Source organism: Contarinia nasturtii, unplaced genomic scaffold (assembly GCF_009176525.2).
Source record: "Contarinia nasturtii isolate CC-2019 unplaced genomic scaffold, AAFC_CNas_1.1 Cnas_scaffold_2166, whole genome shotgun sequence".
NCBI lineage: Eukaryota > Metazoa > Arthropoda > Insecta > Diptera > Cecidomyiidae > Contarinia > Contarinia nasturtii.
The window spans coordinates 1,462,562-1,486,374 of record NW_022199493.1 but is presented as its reverse complement, the minus strand read 5'-3'; the positions used below and the strand labels follow the sequence as shown (position 1 = coordinate 1,486,374).

General features: G+C 32.2%; 1 protein-coding gene and 2 long non-coding RNA genes across 12 annotated transcripts in view; 2 read left to right on the top strand and 1 right to left on the bottom strand.

Annotated features, from left to right (window-relative positions):
- The window catches only part of LOC116347872 (transcription factor RFX3), a 45,001-nt gene extending 27,909 nt beyond the window's left edge, over positions 1 to 17,092 (bottom strand). The window contains exons 1-3 of one of the 9 annotated variants that reach the window (XM_031778634.1): positions 16,878 to 17,092; positions 14,570 to 14,931; positions 14,253 to 14,499 (exon numbers count right to left, since the gene is read on the bottom strand). In XM_031778634.1, coding sequence (XP_031634494.1) covers positions 14,253 to 14,499; positions 14,570 to 14,770 — 448 coding nt within the window. In that variant the 5' untranslated portion in view covers positions 14,771 to 14,931; positions 16,878 to 17,092. Of the gene's footprint in view, positions 1 to 14,252; positions 14,500 to 14,569; positions 16,371 to 16,512; positions 16,662 to 16,877 lie in introns of those variants that run through there. The other 8 variants (XM_031778636.1, XM_031778638.1, XM_031778635.1 and 5 more) reach the window with 8 other exon arrangements.
- On the top strand, positions 1,886 to 23,134 carry LOC116347875. Of its 2 annotated transcripts, none has more exons than XR_004201730.1 (5): positions 1,886 to 1,940; positions 19,021 to 19,124; positions 19,218 to 20,880; positions 20,998 to 21,749; positions 21,836 to 23,134. It is a non-coding gene; the product is annotated as an uncharacterized LOC116347875 (long non-coding RNA). The 2 variants fall into 2 exon arrangements; XR_004201729.1 differs by lacking the exon at positions 1,886 to 1,940 and adding an exon at positions 17,309 to 17,473.
- LOC116347876 lies at positions 12,979 to 16,607 on the top strand. Its single transcript, XR_004201731.1, has 2 exons — positions 12,979 to 13,304; positions 13,639 to 16,607. It is a non-coding gene; the product is annotated as an uncharacterized LOC116347876 (long non-coding RNA).
- Positions 23,135 to 23,813: the final 679 nt, after the last annotated feature.

The window sequence follows — 23,813 nt, the reverse complement described above, 5'->3', positions numbered from 1 at the left end:
TCTGTAACCTAGAGGAGCAGATGAAAACTGATCTCACTGTGGAAAAAATAAAATCACCAAAGTAACAAGAACCAGAGAAAATCTGTTATATGAAGAGATGCGAAGTATTAGTTGACTGGTAGTGAAAGTAAAAAAAGAAATTTGTTAATTTGTTGTATATTATATGGAATCGTATTGTAGTTCATTCGTAGAGATTGTAAAAATCACCTAGCAACAAAGGACGCGCTATGATGTTATATTATCAACTGATTTAAACTTTTGTGATACCTTAGTAAAATGGCTTTTCCGTCGCTGTTCTAAATCTTCATCAAATTAATTGGTCTTTCAGATATTTAAAGCATATATACGCATTTTGGTGTGTTATAGCAATCGGCTATTCTTCATATTATTATAGATTGTTAATGGTATAAATAATAATATATAAGTGAAAAAACAACTGTGAGTGAGCAAGAGCAAAATCAAAGGAGGGAGTTGGGATTATTGTTAAAGCATTGCCAAAGGTGAGGGAAATATCAAACTAATGAGCAAAAATTCATAGGACATAGGTAAAACAACCTGAACAACGTGACAGTAAAGGTAAAATATAAACACCAATAACTTTTTTGTGCAATTCATCCATGTTCTTAAATCGTAAAAACATCTCTTATATATGACAGTTAATGTTAAGACAGGTGAGCGTGATCCACCTACGACACAAATTCACTCATTATTTGTCATTTGATACAAAAGTTGAACAAATTACAACATGAAATCAGGGGCCGAGATGCTGTGAAAGATACTTTTTGTGTGTTTTCCCAAGCCCAAATACGAGCTGGAAAGAAATGTAGCATACTCGCGTCTTTTTCACGTTTTCGTTTTTGTGCGTGTGATGAAAAAAAGGGGGTGGTGTTTAATATGGCAACACCCTCCTCTTAAGTAGCGAATCAAATTCTTTTAGCAAAACATAAAAGCAGAAATTTTAGTATATGACAGCAATGGTTTTAACGGTTTCTATGTGAATCAAAACAAATTCTCAGTTCAAAAAATTCTGTGGCCGAAACTTTCTTGAAAAATTCATATGAAAATTACATCTTTCGGGGTTCAATTGTTCTCAATTGTCTATTTACATTATTGCAAAAACATTTTGATTTATAATAATAGTTTTTTGATAATATACCAAAAATTAATAAAATATAACAAGTGGGAAATCATCGAATTCTGAATAATTAAATTAGAAAATCTTAAAATAATAATCTCTGATAATAAAACGAATAAAACTAAACAATTTACAGTGTAAAAATAGAAAACTGGGTTTTTCAGGAAATAAAAAAGTGTTCATAACAAAAACACTAATTTTGTTAATTATTTCATTATATTATTTAATATCAATTTAAAACGCAGTTCGATTTGTTCCCATTTCATCTATGAAAAGTTTACATTGTTCAGTGATTAACAATAGTACCGACTATGAAAAAAAAATCGACAATGAATTTCACATTTTTATTTCGCGAATATCGATGAATTTGAAATTTGTTGGTAAAAATGATAGAGAAAAATCTGGAAACGTTTAATTTTAATGAAGCGAAGGATTTAATAATCAAGATCACAATCTCATCTTTACAAATTTATTCCGAAAAACTCATATTTTCTCATATCAATGCAATTGTGATATGAAGTCGAAAATAGTCCCATATTATCCTTTATGAAAATTTTTACTCATATATTATGCTTGTGATCAAAGTCATTTTTTTCATCAAGAACCATCTTATCTGATGAAATGAGAGTTTGACAGAATAAAAATACACCCCAACTAAGTGCATGTTATTTTTTAAGGATATTTATTATAAGGATATAAAATTTTCAGCGTTGAACAATAAAAGAATGGCATCTTTTAGTTGAACTGTTACATAACGTGTAATCAGAGCGGATTATTTTGTAAACAACCGGTAGGGAAACTGCAAGTACATATATAAACTATAAATTATGAGGGTACTTTTTTCCACGTGCAAGCACACGTTTCATTTCGGTTTTAATATCAGTATATATACCTTTGATTATGAATCAACCATATAATGCTACAATAGCACTTCACCTTTGATTTTTAATAAGGACGTATCAAATGAAATTAAATGTGTCAGGTATACCCTTAATATATGATATTTCATCAATTGAATAGTTACGGTTTAATGATAAATAAAACATCAATGAAGGTGTTTTTTTATAGCTTATATAGTATATTCAGCGTACTTACTGATTCATCTAATACGCATCATTGTTCGGATATAATACTAAAATACATCATTATAGAATTCATCGATGTACAGATTGTGTAAAAATGGGGTGATTAAATGATGAATTTATATAGAAAATATATGTAATAAGTTCATGAAAAGGAAATTGATGAAAAATCGTAAAGATTTTTTTCTCTACCGAATCCAATTATTTATTGCCCAACTAAAAGTGATATTCAACCATTAATGTTCTGAATATTTCAGTGTGTATGACTTTTTTATTTTTAATTAACCGAATATAGTTTTACCTGAAGTTATCAAATTTGAATATCAATTATGAAAATAGCGATTTGACGTTTATAGTGTGTGGTAAATAATCGTTAGCCGTGGTAAAATACAAGATAAGTGTTTGTGAAATTATCTACCGAAAATCAAATCCAATATAATGCAATAAAGCTCATGTGATTTAACGCAGTCAGACCAATTATTTTTCTTTCTATAAATATACTATAAATATATTTATTGTAACGAAGAAATCACAAATATGGAAACACCAATCAAAACTTTTATAACTTAGCGTATTTTATACCGGCGTAAAGCAATTTTTGGTTTTAAATTGGGAAACAATTGATTAAGACAGGATGTTCAAAATATGAACTTCCATTTTAGAAAATTTAAAACTCATATTGCTGAAAAATCATAATTAATTCTGATTTTCGATGCACTAGGAAGTCGATAAATATTTGAAATATCGAGATTACTGAAACTTATTATTTCTTATTTTAAACAAAAATAAATGTTACTTGATATCATTCACACGAAGAAATGAAGCGACATTTCAACATTTCAATTATAACATAAATGGTACTGCTTTAACCAGAGTAAATTCAATTAGAGACCTTGGAGTACAATTTGATTCTAAACTATCATTTAACGAACATTTTCAAATCATAATCAACAAATCATATAGAATGCTTGGTTTTATCTCGAGATCACTTAGTAAATTCAAAAACTTGGAAAAATAGAAAATATTGTATATTCTTTATATAAGAAGTATATTGGACTACTGTTCAACAATTTGGAGTCCTTACTACCAAATTCACATTGATGCGATTGAAAGGGTGCAGAAGAAATTTACAAGAATGATTTTTAGAAAATTTCACTACCCCACAGAACCATACCATATGAGACTCATTAGATTGGAATTTCTGTCCCTAGAAAAAATCCATCTCTATTATTTTTTTCGCTTCAAAATTCATGAAAATTGAAATGTCGAGTTTCTTGAAGACGAACAATTAAAGGAATGATTTTTTCTCAAATTTGAAGTTATTGCAAAATATAACCGAAATGTTCGGATGTACTGATACATCTGATGAAAAAAGCATCTCCATTTTTACGTTTAAAAATTACATCTGATTTTAGCGCGTAAGAAGTATTAAAAATGGTTCATTCAATATTTCATTCTAAATATTATCACGGGGGATGGCACTCCCCCAAGTGACGCAATACCAACATACATATACACATATTTATATGTGATATGTATTTTTGCGTCACTCTATATACTGTAAAGAAATGAAAATCGATACCGCTGACTTTTGAGAAGGGTTTTTGCATATTTCAAAATTTAACCGCTAGGCGGCGCTTCAAAAAAGGGTAAATTTTTGGTTTTGTCCATTTTTGACAACCCAAACCAGAAACAATTTTCCGCAAAATAGCATATTTGGAAACTAGAGTTCGGGTAGATAGTGATGAGAAAAAAAATGTTGGAATCGATTGAAAAGTTCACGAAATATGATAATTCCGAAAAATCTTTCGAAAAAACACGAAATTTCGAAATGTTTGTGTGTCCGCATTTTTTTCCGAGACATTTCTTAAATCACCGGAGACCGATTTTATTCGAAAGTAGATGGAAAACCGAGCATACATGTCTCTTCGAATTTTTCGATTTCGTCGCGCAAGTGTCTGAGGTCTAGGCTCGAAAAAAGTGCAATGCACTTTTTCAGTTTTTCATCGAATGGTCTACTTTCTGTGCATATGATGTCTATATGTCGTTGGAAAGGTACGAACCTCAGCTAAATTTTCAGGGAAAATTTTCGCAAATGATCGCTAGATGGCGCTGAATGTGTTGCTTTTTTGGAAAAATGACCATGACTTTTTTCACACCAACCAAAATTAAAAAAATTACATCATTAGTTTTCTGGTGGATTGTGAGCGTTTGTTGGGGACCAAATTTGTGATGTTTTGGTGTATGTGTCATGTCTGGGAAAATTCATAACGAACCAATTCGAAATCGAAAAATTCGAAGAGACATGTATGCTCGGTTTTCCATCTACTTTCGACATGGCCGGGAAATGCCTATGTAATTTACATATAAACGATTGAGACTCAAACATGTTTTATTTTATTTTATTTTCTTTTTATTTGGAAATGTATGGTATATGACTACAATCAACAGGCCCAAAGCTCTTTTACAGATCATAATCACGAGATAATAACTTTGGATTTTTAATATAAATAAATGATTGATTTAAAATAATAATGGTGAAAGAATGGAAGAATAATATGAGAGTAAACTGTTTTAAATTGATAACGATAAAAGAATAAAGAAATATAGTATATAAATGAGGAAATGGAATTAAGTTGCATTAGGAAGTCATAAGCTATTTGAAATTAGGCCATAGTTCATTTGGTAATGATGAATTGATAGCATGTTTAGAACGAGTCAACGAATTCTCCAGTAGGTCAATGTCAGAAAAATGATCGTTATGTTGTCTTTTTAATCTTAGAGCGAGGGAGAAATACTCAATATTCGTTGTGACTGCCGGTACATAGAAAATCGGTGTGAATCTGGTTACTCTAGCAGGAACATTTATGTTGAATGATTGAGTCAAACTTGTATTGAATTTCCTCGACATTATTTTATATAGAAATAGTTCATCAAAATACAACCTTCTTGTGAATAATGATTTCATATCGAGATGTTCTAACCTATACTCGTACGTCCCTCGAGGAATACTGAATTTATAGCATAAAATACGATTGAATTTCCTCTGTATATTTTCAATTATGTGTGTATAGATATGATAATATGGATTCCAAACTACTGAACCGTTTTCAAGAATATTCCTCACATATGTGAAATATAGCATTTTGTGTGTATTGATGTTACTGAATGGTTTTAATGATCTACAAATGAATCCCAAGATTCTTGAAGCTTTTGATATAATACAGGGGGAGGCAAAAGTTTTAAGCCTGACATATAGATGGAACTAGTTACATATTGTTCTTGTGCTGTAATTCACATACAAACTGTCACTAGTATTTTAGAAAAAAAATTGAGTTGATATCTGTCATCGTTTGTTTTCAACAGCATTGCATACGAAGTAACCTCGAGATTTTTTATAAAATGGATAAAATCGAATATCGTGCGGTGATTAAGTTTCTGACAAAAGAAGGTGTGGCACCAAAAATTATCGATGATCGCTTGCGTGCAGTTTATGGTGAACGTGCTCCATCGTATGCCACAGTAAAACTATGGGCAAAACAATTCAAGTGGGGCAGAGAGTCATTAGAAGACGATCCACGTTCTGGTCGACCAATTGAAGCAACTGCTCCAGATATGGTGGAAAAAATTGAACACCTTTTGCATGAAAATCCTCGAATGAACAAGAAAGTGTTAGCAGCAATGTTTGACGTGTCAGAGAGAAGTATATTTAGAATCCTTCATGAAAAATTGCTCATGAGAAAGGTTTGCTCGCGATGGATTCCAAGAACTTTGAACAAGTCTCAAAAAGAAGAACGAGTTGCTGCTGCACATGAGTTTCTCGAGATGTTGGAATGGAATGAAAGGGATACTTTTGATCGTATAGTGACTGGCGATGAAACATGGATCTACTACTATGACCCAGAGCTCAAATCACAGTCAATGGAATGGCACAAACGTGGTGAACCAGCATCGAAAATGCCTCGCAAACAAATTGCCACAAACAAAGTAATGGCCTCTGTGTTCAGGAATTCCAAAGGCATAATATTGGTTGAATTCCTCCCAAAGAACACCACAGTCACGGGCTATTATTATGCACAACAGATGCATAGATTGCGCAAAGCCATCAGAGAAAAACGCCCTAGTCTTCTCATTCGAAAAGTTCTTCTTTTGCATGACAATGCACAAGCTCACAAATCATTGCTTGCACAAGCTGCCATCAGGGAATGCGGCTTCGAACAACTTCACCATCTCCAGATCTGGCCCCCAGCGACTATTTCCTGTTTCCAAACACCAAGAGATATCTCAAGGGAAAGCAGTACAAGACCGAAGAAGAGATTTCAACCGATATTTTCAACGTATGGAAGGACAAGAGTGCCGAGTGGTTTGAGGGAGGAATTAAAGCATTGAAGCATCGTTATGAAAGTGTCATTCGTGTACATGGAGACTACTTTGAATAATAAATATACTCATTTGAAAATACAACGTGTCTTGCTATATCAGGCTTAAAACTTTTGCCTCCCCCTGTAGTTCTGACATGGTTCTGGAATGATAGCTTGTGATCAAAGATAAATCCGAGATCTTTTATAATATCTGTTCTTTTCACGGTTGAATTATTGATTTTGTAGGCATAATGTTGAAAATTTCTTTCAGATCGCTTTGTGAACGAAACTACTGCACACTTATCAGTGTTGAGTTCCAATTTATTTTTATCGCACCATTTAGAAAGTTTGGAAAGATCATTTTGGAGCTTTCGACAATCGTTGATGTCGCCAATTAAATTGTAAATATTACAATCATCCGCGAACAGCAAGATATTGCATTCTAATTCATTGGGCAAATCGTTGATGAAAAGCGAAAATAGTAGAGGTGACAGTATGCAATCCTGAGGTACTGAGGAAGAAAGGTTTATTGCGTCTGTTTTATACCATTTACGCATACATACTGAATGCGATCAGTGAGGAATGAGTAAATCCATGCTTTAATGCAGTTACCCAGGGGAAAGTTGTCTAGCTTTTTCATTAATATTTTATGAACCACTTTATCAAATGCCTTTGAAAAGTCTGTATAAATGGAATCAATTTGACCACCGTTAGCCATATTTGATGATAAGAAATTTACGTATTCTGCTAGGTTTGTTATCGTTGATTTCATTTTAGAGTTATTAAGCTTATTTTACATTTAGAGGGGAATATTTTTTGGCGTAATGAATTTTTGAAGATTATTTTTAGGGGTTCGTTTATGGAGAAAATTGTTCTTTTGTAAAATAGTATGGGAATGTTATATGGACTATTCGTTTTATGTTCATTCAATTCTAATAGTGTTAATAATAAGTTCATTGGATATTTCAAAGTGTTCCTCGCAATTACATACGTAATTCGGATATGGATCAGAATTCTCAAGTGGTACATAAACTGATTCGAAATGTTTTGCAAAAAATTTAACAATCGTAGTCGGATTATCCGAGGATTCATTGTATAAATTCATTACGTTTGGCATTTTATTTGATATTTTTAACGATTTGGTGTATGTAAAAAATGCTTTTGAGTCTGTTTTTATGCCCTCTTCGATGGATTTTGTGTACTGTTTTTCACACGCTCTTAGTTCATATTTAGCTTCTTTTCTTTTTCTCTTGAAAATAATATTGAAACATTCATTGTGAGTTTTTTGATATTTATGATGAAAATAGTTTTTATCTTTTATTAATTCTATTAGTTTTTTGGAAAACCATTTCGGATAGTCATCATTTTAAGGGTGAATTTTAGGAGTAAATTTAATAATAATAACCATCGTTTTTTTGTAAAAAAAATTCAATTGCTAATTTGGATTGTTAATATCGAGCTCATTTTTCCAGTCTATTTGGTTTAATTCGTAGTTTGCTTTGTAGTAATTTAGTTTTGTGGACTTTTCTGGTTTTAAAAACTTTATATTCTTAAGGCAAAATTGAATTTCGAATGGCGGATGTTTTGGATCAATTTTTGATAATTCATGCGTAGGTAGTAAAAGGAAATCGCTTGTGTTAGTAAGTGCCAGATCCAAAATTCTATTGATATTATTTCGAATTGAATTGATTTGTTGTAATTCATTGATTGAAAGTGTATCTTTTATTTCATTTGCAATATCGCCTTCACGTGAAAGTGCTATACATTCATTATTATAGAAAAACCATTCTATTGAGGCACCTAAATTAAAATCAACCAATATAAGAAACTTTGCATTCGGTTCCCTCGAACACATAATCTCAGTTAGAACATCCAAATATTTTTGATATTGATCGAATCTAGTTCTTGGCGGTATATATACAACATTAATAAAAGTTTTATGAATTGTAGAACAATGTTTTAGTTCAATTCAAACATTTTCGAAGGGTGTTTCACGTTCCCAGTTAAAGTGTCTTTTATATGGTATATAGTGTTTAATAGCAATTAGTGCCCCACCACCCCATTTCTTGTCGGGTCTATTCCTATCATCCCTTTCAACAAAAAATGTGTCATCGAAATATTCTTCACTGCTATAATTTTGATTCAACCAATGTTCCGTAAAAACTATCAATTCATATGATGATGCAGAGATAGACGATTTTATATTTGTTTTCGTTCTAATTCCTCTCACATTTTGGTAAAAAATACGTAATTTTTTTATCAGATTGAGCCATATCTCAGACAAGCTTGAGTTCCCAATGCGTGTTTTACTAAAAAAAATGTTTTGCTATAATTTAGTGATGAAAAAATGGAAAAACGATGCCTAGAATACATCTGTCATGTTCAAATATTTCATCACGAAAACATGCAATATTGTAGACAAAACTACTTTTTGGTGCACATGCAAATTTCAAAAAAAATTCCATTACTTATAACTATAGCCAGTATCCCTTCTGAATTTTCACACAAATCGAATCACCCTTGTGTGAAGTGCCAGAACAAAAAAGTTTTATGTAATTCAACCCCAGAAAGTTTCAAAAAGATCAGAATCGATAAGGCAAAATCGCGGACAGACAGACAAACAGATATTTTGATTTTTCATTGAGATCCATACAACCGGCTAAGCCTATGAAGAGACAAAATGCGAATTCCCCTCATCTGTGCCATCTTGTATTCCATAGTTGAACTCAATTTAGTTACAATGAATTGAATCGAAAAAGAAAAAAAAAACAACAACAGTAACATGGCTACATAGATCTGTTGACCAGTGAGATACGTATAGCAATGGAATGAAAGAATGAAGAAAGCGTATATGTGTATGTATGCATCAGCACGCATAGATGTACAGCTCTGTGTGGCCGTGCTATTGTTGTTGTTTTTTCACTTTTTCATTTCAATGCTACAGAATTAAATTCAGTTTTTGCATCTAATTCACACTAAAATCAGATGGCGCTCATTAGCGAGATTCGCAAAAAAAAGTCTCCAATCTCATACAAATATACACCGGCTGGATCCATAAGACATTTTTCAGAATCCGTTTTTTGTTTAAACACACAAACACACTAGACTATCCCAGAAAAATTGAAAGTTAGGGGCTCATCCGGTTTTTATTAGAACGATCCAATACAATAACTTCTATTTTGTTAGAATGGTTTTTTAATTTCGAGAAGTGATCCCGAATTTGTGTTTCATATTTTTGACTTCTTGGTAAAAATTTATAAAATCGATAAAAAAACACTTCAATCGCTGTGCTTCAAACTTAAATATATCACTTGTTTTGGCTCTCTCAATGTACAAAATCGATTTAATGTTGAAAAACTAATACAAATTATCCCAGATATGAACGAGAGAGACGAACTTTATTTGTGTTTTTTACATCGCAATTTTTTTCTAGAGCAAAAAATCACTACAAATTGAGTCAATAATGTATCACTCCAGGCATGAAATTTTTTTCCATCAACCAAAGTCGCTCAAAATCTAATGATTTCTATTCCTCGGGACCCCCAATCATCCTGTAAAGTCAGATTTTGAATTAAGTTTCTACGATGAGCGCAATCTTGCTAACAAATTTTGCATACGACGTACAACGTACGACGTACAGATTATTAAAAACCATGTTTAAAAACGCCAAATTCGTGTTCTCTGACTTCAATAATGGGTAGAAAACATGTTTCTGAAGTTTTCAAAATTTTGACCGATTACAATACTTTTCACCTTACACTATGTGTGCGGAAAAGTAAAATGTTCAGCGTAAAAATCAAATGTATACAAATTGCGAGTGAAAATAAAATAAGTCGAGTTATTTTACTTTTATTCCGACTTCAAAGATATTTGGTTTTTACGCTACGATTTTCTCCGTTTGTATTTTGAGCAAAATATATTTGTATTCTGGTTTCGCTCAAAGACCTCATACGTTTATCTTTTATTCCGATGCTTTCAAATGTCATACAAGATTTCGTTCGTAAAAAATTTCATATACCCATTATGAACTTCCAGAATAAAAATCAAAAATGTGGCCATATAAAATGACACTTTGCAACGAACATAATGGCTTCAAATGGCCGCCAATCTATACATTCATCATTTACATTTCATTATCTCTTAAAAATAACGGCGTCATCATCTAAGTATGCACCCATCACAAACCCGTGGAACAAGTCGACGACAGCGCTTTGACAGGTGGATCACGCGAGAAACTTATCAATCCCTATTAACAAAACTACACTTGACAGTTATTGTATTGAATTTTGTACGGGATTTATTTATTATATAAATATAAAAAAAAAACAATGTGAAATGTGAATAAAAAAGATAAAAAATTAATGTCGTGACGAATTATGTAAAAAAACAAATATTATATGAGAGCCTGAAACCCAAAACAAATTATAAAAATTCTTTTCGGAAAAAGAGCATAAGAAATTAATATATTATAATGAATATAGAAAACTGAGAGTTAAAACAACACATAGAATACTGAGAGTAAAAGTAGCATATATCGATTTGCTGTTTTTACTCTCAATTCCGTATGTTGTATTTTAACTCTCAGTTTTTATTCTTCTCATTTTGGCACTGAAAATGTATTTGTGTTTATTTGGCACCGATAAATATTATATTTGCTTTTCGTCAAAAACATTTTATTTGGATTCGTATAGAACAAAATGTAATAGAAGAATTTGTTTACAAAGCAATAAAATAAACAAAAACAAATGCTCTAATTTCACGTCGCTACTGCGATACGATGAGTATACTGTGATTCCTATATTTATGCATTGACCAGTGTAAATCCAACAGCAATTTACCGTTATTCGCTAACACACCGAAGATATACAAATATGCTGGTCGTATTCGCACCGAATTTCATATTGTGTATTATGCGTATCTGTAAAATCTTATTTTTTTTTAATTGATCTGCAACGACAAAACTATTTGTCGATTTCTTAATTCAAAATTTGAATTTCAAATCATTGTTTTTCAGTTCACATTATTATTAGCCAAATAGGCTAGTGAATATCTACTGAACGATCGAAAAAACGTGTACGTAGACCGCTTTTGTATAAAAAATATCGCAAAAGAATATTGTAATGGCGCATACAACAAAAGGCAATAGACAAATTGCTGAAAAAGTGTTCAAAGTGCTATCAATCTGTACGAGTTCGGGAAAGTACTGCACCAAATTTGATGTGCTCCAATAAAAACTGATTTTCAATTCGTACTATTTAAAATCAAACTGGAGTAAAAAACGCTGTTCCTTCGATCACACATTAAAACGGCGAAAGTTAAAAGATGCCTCGTTGTATCCAAATCATTTTTGAAAGAGAGAATGTTGACAAACAATTCACTAAGTTAATCTCGTGTCATATTACATGAAAGAGAAAAAATGCAACGCATTGTGACGAAAGCTAAATATAATATTTTTCGGAGTCAAATAAAAACATATTTACTTTCAGAGCAAAAATGAGAAGAATAAAAACTGAGAGTTAAAATATAACATATCGCTCGTTTGTTTTGTCGCTAACTGAAATTATATTCTGTTTTAGTTCTCAGTTCTGTATGTGCTCTTTTAACTCTCAGTTTTTTTCTATCGTATTTTTCATTTAAAATACATTCTTATGCTTTTTTTCCGAAAAGAATTTTTATAACTTGTTTTGGGTTTCAGGCTCTCATATTTCAATTACTCAGCGGAAAGTATGCTTGAATACGCGTATACCGCTGCAAAGCGGTACCAATATATACAAACACACAAAGGTCGACTCATTTTAGATAACATTTTTATTTTTTACACCTATGACGGCTGATTATTTTTGTTTTTATTTTATTTAATTTATTTTCACTTATTTTTAGATTTTAATATTATTGAATATTTTTTAATTAACTTCAAATAACTCAGAAGCACAAAAAATCAGACATAACGACGCGGTCTTGTTTGTATAAAAAATTATCTTTTACATTTAATTTTAACTAATTTTTTATTTGATTTTATTTGAATTATTTTTCTGTTTTAATCTTTAATCTCAAATTTTCTGTTTGATTTGCGATCATATATTGAACAAGTTTGTATCAAATGTGGAACAAAAGTGTATCTCATATGATACACTATTGTTACATATTTGATAGAAACATGTTGAATATATGACTTTAAAGCGACCAGAAAATTTGTGATTGAATACTGAAAAAAATAACCTAAACAAAATAAAAAATGAGTTGAAAAAAATTTAAAAAATTTAAGGCTTTTAAACGTGACCGCATTGAATGAAACTACAATCCCTATTAATAAAAAATTTCTAAAAAAGTTAATTAAACAACATTAAAATCTAAAAATAAGTGAAAATAAATTAAATAAAATAAAAACAAAAATAATGAGCCGTCATTAGGTGTAAAAAATAGAAATGTTATCCAAAGCGAGTCGACCTTTGTGTGTTTGTATATATTGGTATAGGCGTATGAAATCACACTAGCCGCTGAGTAATTGAATTATAATATTTATTTTATTACATAATTCGTCACGATATAAATTTTTTTTATCTTTTTTGTTCACATGCACATTCTCTTTTTATATTTCTAAATAAATAAATATCGTACAAAATGTATAATTAATAATCAATATATAACTTGCTTAACAGCAGATTTCGATAGGGACAACTAATGACATTTTGTGATTTGACAGCTCGGCCACGGTTTGGCCTCCCTGTAAGTATGTTAGTTGGGAATTTTAAGAATTTCACGGCGAATGAGGTTTTGAAAAAAAAAACACACAAATATTTTATATGTATATATCAGCTTTGCCTTGTAGACCATGTAGAGATGGTTACGTGGAGAAAATATGTATTTGTCAAACATTCATACCTCTCAAAATAAACAACGTAAACAACACGAAATAAAGCTATTCTGGTGAATCATATAATATAAAATATTTGTGTGTTTTTTCAATTTTTTTTATTTATTATAAATTTTATTACTTATTTTCGTTATTATTATTGCAAAACTTATTCAATTTATACAATTTTGCAATTTTATTTGCAAGAAAAAAATATATGAGAACCTGGCGTGAAAGAGATGGCGCTTCTTAAATCGAGTCGCGTTGAAAGCCGTCTATGAGTGATACTCGGGTCACCCGAGTCGGGTGAAAGTATTGATATGGGTTAGAATATTTTTTTGTTTTCTGTTTTCATTTCAAAACGAATATTTTGTATTAAATCCCCATAATTTCTCTAAATAGAGTTATCCACCACCATCACCATCGCATATCTATCATAGGTCTTTTTAAATTAAGAAACTACCGCCGAAATCATGAGTCAAAAAATGATGAACCAAAAGTAATTGGTGAAATATAGAATTATTGCTTATTTTTCTTTCTATCGACACAGTTTGTGCTGCCGCTACACGACGATGACGACGACAAACGACAATAATCGGCCATGTCGGCAGTATCATCGAACAGTACGCGCACGCACTTGTGTTGGTGTGTGTGTGTACATTTTAGCTGAGACAATCATTTGATAAATTGTATATGTTATGTGTGGAGCTTATAAGATTACCATTGGTCATTAGTAGACTTGGATCATGGGTTTGTGGCTTGCGTGCTCCCTCGCACTATTTGTATGAAAAAATATTTTAAATAGTTCGAAAAAGACTTACCATTAACAGTTATAAATTGCGGTTTTGATTCAGCAATTTCAGCTGCATCTTGAGTTTGTACAAATGCAACCTGAGCGGTTATTTGTTGTGAATTGGAATTATTTGGCGACGAAGCAATTGAATTAGTAGGTAAAATGGTAGATACGGTAATTGGTGCCTCATCTGGAGAATCCATCTGATCAATTGGTACGACGTCAATAATTGAAACACCGTCAGAAGTAGTTCCCGCTTGAAGGATGTATTTCTTCTGTGGATAAATACAAAGGGGATTGCTTTCAGATTATAAAATCATATAAATAACAACAAATTCAGCTTACCTGTGTATGAGTCTGCATAATATGAATTGGAGTGTTAGTTGTTTCAGATACTTGATTGTCAGTGATGGTAACAATTTCACCATTAGTTGCTGAGGTGGCTATCGTGGTTGTTGAATGATTAGACTGTGTGGTTTTTGATGAAATCTGACTGCTTGGAGTAATTGTAACGAAGTTTCGTTGCAACGCCAATTGAGTTGCCATATCTCCAAATTTTCTTTTGTATCGAATGAGTTCGAGAAATTTTCTATTGGTATATGAGTCCGTGTTCCTATTTTTTCACAATAAATAGCGAAGGCTTTTTGTTTGATGTAATATGAGGGACGATCAAACTTGAATTCCGCAAAAATTCTATTCTGAAAAGTCTAAAAAGCAATAAATAATTCAAACTACCAATATACATTTAACTTGAAAATTCACCACAACGTATGTATGTAATGAAGTGCGAACATATGAAAAACAGAATAGAAGCGTTGTTTCTATGGTATCCAATTTGCCATTGCCACGGTAACAGTATACTTCACTTATTTTAATATGTTATTCGAGTATATATTTGGACCTTACTTGCAAAACATTGAACTTTTATTAAAAATTGAGAGTTATTTTATCATGATTATATTAGATTAACAATTGTACACATAGAAGTTACAACTAAACAACAGAAACTTCACTGTGAAAATGAATAGAAACTGTTTTATACTTTGCCGGTTACGTACAACGCTCAATCGTATGGCGGAAACAGTAAAAGTAACTGCTATTTATCTAACTGCATTTTACAGAATAAATAAAAAAGGACAATAATAATTATATGCGGCCAAGAAATGAACACATGCAGGAGGGGACATTATCGATCAAATATTTTCTTTTTTGTTATTTTATATTTGTTCCGATATATTTAAATGGTAGATTCGTTCTTCACTATAAAACCCAAACTTGAAAATACAATAGAAATAGGTTGGATATAAATTACAGTGCCCGTCAAAATTTTGGAACCACCTAGGTGAACTCAAAGACTTTCCATTTAAAAACCAGGGAATATTTTTCGCTGAATATTATTTATTTTGTTCTTCATAAGTTATTGAAACAACATGCCAAAAATTATTGATTTCTGAGAATAAAACCCCAAAAAACGGCATTTTACGGCATTTTTTATAAAATAACTTGGGGGTTCAAAACTTTTGACGGGAACTGTACGTTTTTTGATGTAGTCTTTGGAAATACCAATATTATATTAAATTTATCAAAACTTGACATTAAGAAATTTATCCAATATGGGGTTTTATCCAAAAAAGTTGAGGCACTTGGTTATATGCACACTTTGAAAAAAAGAATCTAACATTGACCACATGCTACTATGCATAGTATGATTAAAGACATGTGTGCTTTATTTTTACTTTTCGTGTTATAATTGTTTGGAACATTTTTCTATCAATTTTCGAAACACAATATGAGGGAGTATTTACAAATCAGTGAAGCGAAACGGCAAGCTGTTTCATTACAGTGCCAGCGTAAATGTCGTCGAGTATATTACATTGAGGTGTAATATTGGTTCATACATCGCACTAACAGCGTTTTGAACACCTGGATACCAGCCACTTTGAACTCATTCATAAGTTTGAATTCGGTAATATCTCTAGGGAAAAGGAAGGGAGAAATCACGTGACACTCGGAAAGATTATATTATGTTTTCTTTGAATCAAGTATCTATGATGAACCATTTCAAAAAATGTTGAAGTTCCATTTCACTTTTATATGGATCGTTATTTTTTGAGGAAAAGTAGTTAAATAAGTATACTGCAATTATTTACTTTGAATCAAGTTTGATTTAAAAACTTCAACGCAAGCGAATTTTATTTCCATGGAAGTCTAATTATAGCTTTAAAATGATGTAGATATTTTCAATTAGAATCTAGATATTTAAATTTTAAAAAATAACATCTAATAACCTTTATAAGGTGGTAAACATTTGAAAAATCTCCGAAATGAACCTTTTTTCAATTACGATAGCACAATAAAATTAGTTTTTGAATTCACTTATCAACATTATTGGTTTTTATTGTTTACGTTATGAAATTGACTTTTTTTATACAATTACATTTAATTGAATTGGCCAAAAAAATCTATAGATTTTTTATCAGTTGATTAACACAATGACTTCAATAATTGGTATTACATTAATTCTTGTTTCATGAACTTTAATAAATATAAGTAAACTCTGAAATGTAGAAATAAAGTAATTTTATAGAATTTGTTGTCTTGGTTGCTAAGTTTTTGTCGCCTTGACTACGTGAATACAAAAATATCATTTTACTTTGTTTATGTGTTTATATTCAAACGAAATTACATTGGTCATGATGCCATGTTGGACCTGCGCACTCAAATAAAATAGAAAAATTCGTTTTATATTAATCATACTTTTCAATCGAATTAACTACTCTTAAGCATCGTATTGTTTACTCGAAATGCATATTTTATTCTAATATATTTGACACTTTGAAATTTTGCTTTACTCAGACGTCAAATTTTATTTTTAAGTTCCATAGACAACTAAACGTCAAAAAATGTGAAGCTTCAGTACAATCTTTGGTCATTGAAGTGTCAAATAGAACGTGAGGTTATGTCTTTTAATCTATAGAAACCAATTGAAGCAAAATCATCAATTATCATCCACAATTTCACGGTCGAATACAAGGAAGCATTTAATATATGAAATAAAATTAATATTATTATTATTATTAAATATGTATATAATTTTATTCATTTTCAACTTCACTTAAAAAGAAGTGATAATAATGATTGATGAATTTATTCATAATCCAGTTACAAGATTCGCTTGTTAAATAATTCATAGGATATATATTTGTGATTTAGGTGGAGACGTCAGCTTGCTTATATGACTCTTGAAGTGTAAGTGACGCGAGATTTTGAAAATTATGTGTCTGCATATTTATCAATTTTACTGATATACCAAATTGTTTGAAATGTAAAACCTATCAAACTGTTAAATAATTTATTATTTGGTATAATGCCTGCAGGCATTGTGATCCCACTGAGATAAGCTTCGCTGATGCATTAAGTAAAACAGATCTGCTTGAACAATTCTCCTAATTTCAACATTTTACTTTTCCGCACACCTAGTGTAGGAAAGGTATTGTATTAGGCTAAAAAATTAAAGTCATCTCAAAACATGTTTTCTATGCATATTTAATGTAGAAAACACGATTGGAGATGATTTTGGGGCATATTAATGTGCGTCGCTGTGTGTGATGTGTCCTGTGTCCTGTGTCCTGTGGCGTGTTGCCAAAATTTGTTAAATCGATAAATATTTATCCAAAAACTCAATTCAAATTCTGACTTTGCAGGATGATTTGGGAGACGTGCTGATTAGTTTTCGGGCAATATCTGTTGACCGGTGTAATTTTTTTTGGTCCGAATGGAGTACCGACAATACATAAATTTTACTTTTTTGATCATTTTTCAACCATTTTGGTGACACGATGGTTTCGTGCTCAGACATGAAATTCAAAATCTGACTTTACGGGATGATTGGGCATTACGAGGAATAGATCTGTTCAAATTTTCAACGACATTGTTTGATCGATGTAAAACTTAGACTGTGAAGACTGAAGAGGCACTTATGAGAAAAATGCTTAAATTGTAATTCTTTCAATTTGAACGCTGAAAGACTGTGTAGTGGTGGATTTTTGGCACTAGAAACCCGAATCTGATGTTAGTTTTAAGATTCAATCAATTTTTCACAGACGTTTCATACAAAAATCCACAAAAAATTTCATTTTTGTGTGAAAGACATGCCTAGCACTCTCTCCCATTTCTATTTCAATTAAATTTGATTTAGGATTCGGAAAAAAGTTCACTCTTCTTCAGACTAAAACTTAAGGAACTTTAAAAAAATTGAGCAATTTGGTATAGAATTGTCAAAATGTCTTCCGGAAAAATATTCGGGAAAAAAAATTCGGGAAAAAGTTTTTTCGGGATTTTTTTTTTCGGGAAATTGTCTTTCGGGAAAATATCCTTTTCGGAAAAGGGGCTATTGCGATTTCGGGAAAATGTATTTCGGGAAATGTGTTTCGGGAATTAGTGCGGTCACCGTTTGTTTCTGTTTTTATTTAAAAATAACAGAACATTCACAAGCTAACAACGTTATAAATCGAAACTTCGCCATCATTCGAATGAATGAATTTGTTACATCGATATATTCTATTGTTTTTGAAAAAAAGCGTATGAATTGTGACAACATAAGGTTATCCCAATGGAACGAAATGAAATTTGGTCCATGTGATGGATCGAAAAAAGAGTTCATTTTAAAGTTATCAATGATTAAATTCTTTGGATTTTGAGTTTAAGATTGGCTGTTAGTTTTGAGATTTTGATTTTCAAAAAGCCGACCATTACCTCAACGACCAGATCTAATTTGTAATATGAATTCACTTTAGGGCGATCCCAACACTGATCAAAGATGAATTAAACGCCAAAGTCATACGACCGCAGTACCGCGACATTATTGTGACCCTGGCGAGATTTGAATACCAAAGAAGAGGTAATTTTTATAATAATTGAAAGTAATTGATATCGTGAATACAATACCATTTTCGTTGTTCTTATTTTGTTGGTTGAATTTGCGTATATCCAGCAAATGTTATCACTGGGAAAGCCAGAAGAATCACACGATTGTTCACATCCGAAGAGAAAAGTGATCGTAATCGGGTTGCAGCTACTTTTGGGTGAAATTCCATCGTGAAAAAGACCAACATGGCTTTCCTAACTTGAACGTTGAATTCGAGTAATGGTGGCATTGAAATGTACACGTGTAAGCAATATGTACGCTTGGGATTAATTAAGCATATCAATTCGTGCAATTGACAAAACAGCTTGCAAAATGGGTTGCAATCAACTATATAAATCGGAGCCGGCGGATCAACACCAGCCAATTGGCCGATTAAGATAAAAAAATGCACTAGTAAGCTGAAGAGTAGCTAACTTAAAAATTACTATTCCATTACTCTACAATTCCTGATCCATTCCTTCGATTCATTTTCCATTCTGTTCCATTACTTATTGATTCGTATATATATGAAACATGCTGTATTCGAACATTGTCAATTTAAACATTGACATTTGTACATACGGTTTTTATGTCAAAGTGAAAATGCAAAACAAACATAAACAATTGACATCAAAACTTGTTTGAATAGTAAAATCGTTGTTTAATTTGAAATGATGAAAATTAAAAAGAAATTAGACGGAAAAAGTGGAAAAAAAATCATACAATACAATTGGAGTAGGTGTCAGTTCCATCTGCATATCGAATGTAAATCAACAAAATATCTAATAAGAAGAAGTATAAACAAGATATGTACAGCTTGTCGCTACGAAGAACCACAAAACTGCGTTTGAATTGCAAAAGAATTGAAGTTTTGATAAACAAAATGGCATCATGCATAATGTGCTAACAATACGTTCGATTGTTTTCCAATTCCAACAAAATAACGTACCGTTACCGGCTTTGTACATGTGCCAACATGAAACTAGACATACAGAGCTAGTAGTCATAGCAAAGTGAGATACGCATCAGACCCAGACATTGAACAACAATTGAAGTGATCGGACGCATACATTATTTTGTATTCTTGATCCGTCGACACAGTTAGTTTTAAAATATTTATTTAAAAGTTTTGTTTAAAGTTTGCTGAATTTTTAGTTGACAGAAGATGAAACGACGTCGCAAACCCACTTCTGTTCAACGGAAAAAGCCATTGAAACGGCAAAATCAAAGCAAAACGAGGTGAATCAAAGAATAAAAACGAAGAAATATTCACCGTGGTGATGAACACTGAATCAATTTTCCCAGACAAACAACGTCTGAGTGAATTGATTGAAAGAGTTGTGGCCAATTCCTCAAAAATGTTCAAATTGGCATCGCTTTATGTGCTCTTCATATTGAATCGGTTGGTTGACAGTGGTTCCGATGTCGAAATCCGTCGTGAATTTTTGGCCAAATTCAATGCAATGAGGAGATATTTCAAGAATTTGAGTGCAACAAAACACCAAATAAATAAAACCATGGACTATCTATGTGACCGAAATTCAACGTGCCGACCAAACGCCAATTTACTGAATCGCTATTTGGAAGAATTGAAACCATTGGTGCCACCACAAGCGGTACAACCACCACCACAGCGACGGCGACGACAAACGCCACCACGGCGTGGGCCTCAAAGTGGACGAGGACGGCAACAACAACCGTTGCCAGTGCCACGCGGTTGGTTGTTCGAGACGCACAGCAAATATGACTGGTAAATTTAATATATATACTTTTATTCATATCGCATATTCATTCATTCATCACTAAACTAAATTTCAATCGATGTTAATCTCTTTCTCCATCATCATCATCAAATTTTCTATGACAGGTACAAGTACGTTTACGAATTGCACAATGCAAACAATCCGCATTGAAAGTGGTCATCGTTTGTGGCGGTGCCACAATCAAGCAATGCCAATCATCATGCAAGATTCGACACAGAAGGATTCATATTGCTAACGAATCTCTTGTATGAAAGAGGTACTGGTGAAAAAATCCCATCTTGCAGAGGTCGGTGGTCGCATGCCCAATACAATGCATTTTGGCGTCGATTTGGAAATTTGGACAAAATCAATAAGCCGAGTCAACAGTTTGACTTTTCATTCACCACCGATGGATGTTCAGCCCATTTGAAAATGATTCAGCGATCTAGGAATGTTAACAACACCAACACCAACACCGACACCAACAATAATGATGATGATGTTGATGATGACAATAATGCAGTTCCGAACCCAGAACAACCGGATCCAGTGCCGCCAATCATTCAATGTGCTTACAATTCAGGACAAATTGAGAGAATTATCGGTTGTGATCCGGGCTACAGGGAATTTGTGGGGGTTTTACGCAAAGATTTAGCGACCGATAATGAAGAAAATTTTCAGAAATCATCGAAAGAGTGGCACCATATGACCGGTTTTTTCGACCGTCAATACAAACTGAAGCGATTTAGCGTTTGAGAAAAAATGTCGTAAACTGCGTGAAAATCGTGAAATCTATCAGGAAACGCCATCGAAGAAAAGTGCCGACTATCGTACCTATCTGGATTACCAGCTGCAAATATTCAATGAATCATTCGAGGTATTTATTAATTTTTTTCTCTCTCTTTCTTGATTTGATTTGATTTCATCTTATTGATGTTTGTCATTCATTCTTAATTATTACAGATAAAGTACCAAAAACGTGTGGTTCGTTTAAATTTTGTTGCATATAGACGTACGCAGGTAGAATTGCATGTGTTGGTGAAGCAAATGACAAAAGTCGATCGTGAAATGTCGGACGCTGAGAAAACAGTGGTATTGGCATTTGGTGGTGCAAAATTTGCATCAAATTCACCCATCTACATTTTGAGATGAACACATTTGAGTACGGAAATAAATTCAGCCGACATATTTCCATCAATGTATGAAGTCTATATATGTGACAGATCAACACTCACTGAAAAAGACCAACTACGTAGCAAGGAAAGAGGAGGCGGAGTATTGATTGCAGTCAGTAACAAATTCAAGTCAATTTGCATCGAAGCGGGAGACCAATTCGGAGCGGAACAAATTTGGGTCAAAGTAGCTGGTATTATTATTTGGGTCAGAGTAGCTGAGTTGAGACTGGATAATTTTTATACAATTATTAAGTCATCAGGAAACAACCGATGTGGTTTATCAAGTCAATGAGTTGAAGAACAAAGTCAGCAAAGCGCATCGAAATAGAAAATTGCTCAACAAAGTCGAATCGATTGAACATTACAAACAAATAAGAAAGGAATATAAACGAAGTTCACGCTCAGCTCTCAAAGACTAGAGAATAGAGATGGAGAAACAGATAGATGATAATCCAAAGAAATTGTTCAAGCATGTGAATTTCAAAAAAAGGGATAAGTGAAGATCTGCCTCATGAAATAACTTATATGGATGAAAAAGCCAACGACCAATCATCAATTGCTGGTTTTTTTTGCAAAACACTTTGGCACCGCTTACAGCAATTTAGAGGGTGATCTGCGATATGACAGCTCTGAGAGAGAATAGAGAAAATACGTGATATTTGTGCTGAAATATCAATGATCGAAATAACAGAGGATCTAGTTGGTCAACATATAAGCAAGCTGCCAGATAATCTAGTCTGTGGTCCGGATGAAGTTTCAAATAAATTCATCAAGCATTGTTTAATTTCATTGCAGGGGCCAATCTCAACACTGTTAAAGGAATCACTTGAAACTGCCACTGTACCGCAAATATGGAGAGCGTTCATTTATCAAATAGTTTAAACTATTACGATTCAGCGCATAATATACGGGCTACACCATTTTTTGATATACCAATAAGAAGGGTAGGGTCCTTTAATTTCTGGTGAAATAATTTCTACACTTAGAGAAATAGTTTCTGAATTTACTGAAATAATAAGAAGAAGTGATTACACAAAATATGAACCAATTATATGATTATAACTTTCAATGATTATTATACGAAAAAAATGCCTAACAGTGATACTAATTTAATTGATTTAAAAGTAAATTTATCAACAGTAAAACTGAGAATTAAAAAGTACTTAAAACAAAACAGATGAAAAGAATTATTGCTATATAAAAATTAACTATATTATATTGTATTTATTTGAATTATTTTTAAATAAACCACCAATGCGAAGGAACGCTGTTCAGTGCAGTTATTATTATTATTATTATTATTATTATTATTATTATTATTATTATTTGGACATTGCCAAGGCCTTTGACTCGGTTAACTGAAATTTACTTATTCCAATTGGTGCAACTTTGTTCATCATGTTTGTAATTGATCTACCTTTCGTCGTGACCGATTCTACCATACTTTCATTCGCTGATGATACAAAACTTTCGAGATGTATCACCCCAACAGATGACTGCATTAATCTTCAAAATGACTTGGATCGTGTAGCGGTTTATTATGGACGCAATTTATTAAAATTAAATGTCAACAAAACAAAAATAATATCATATCATCGGGAATCACTACAATATGAATACGAATACAACATAGGTGGCGTTCAAATTGAAAGAGTCTTTATAATAAGGGACTTGGGAGTGTTGCTTGATGTGCAAATGAATTTCAAATCACACATTGAGCATGTCACGGCTAAAGCCAAATCAAGACTGGCTTGGTTAAAGTTCTA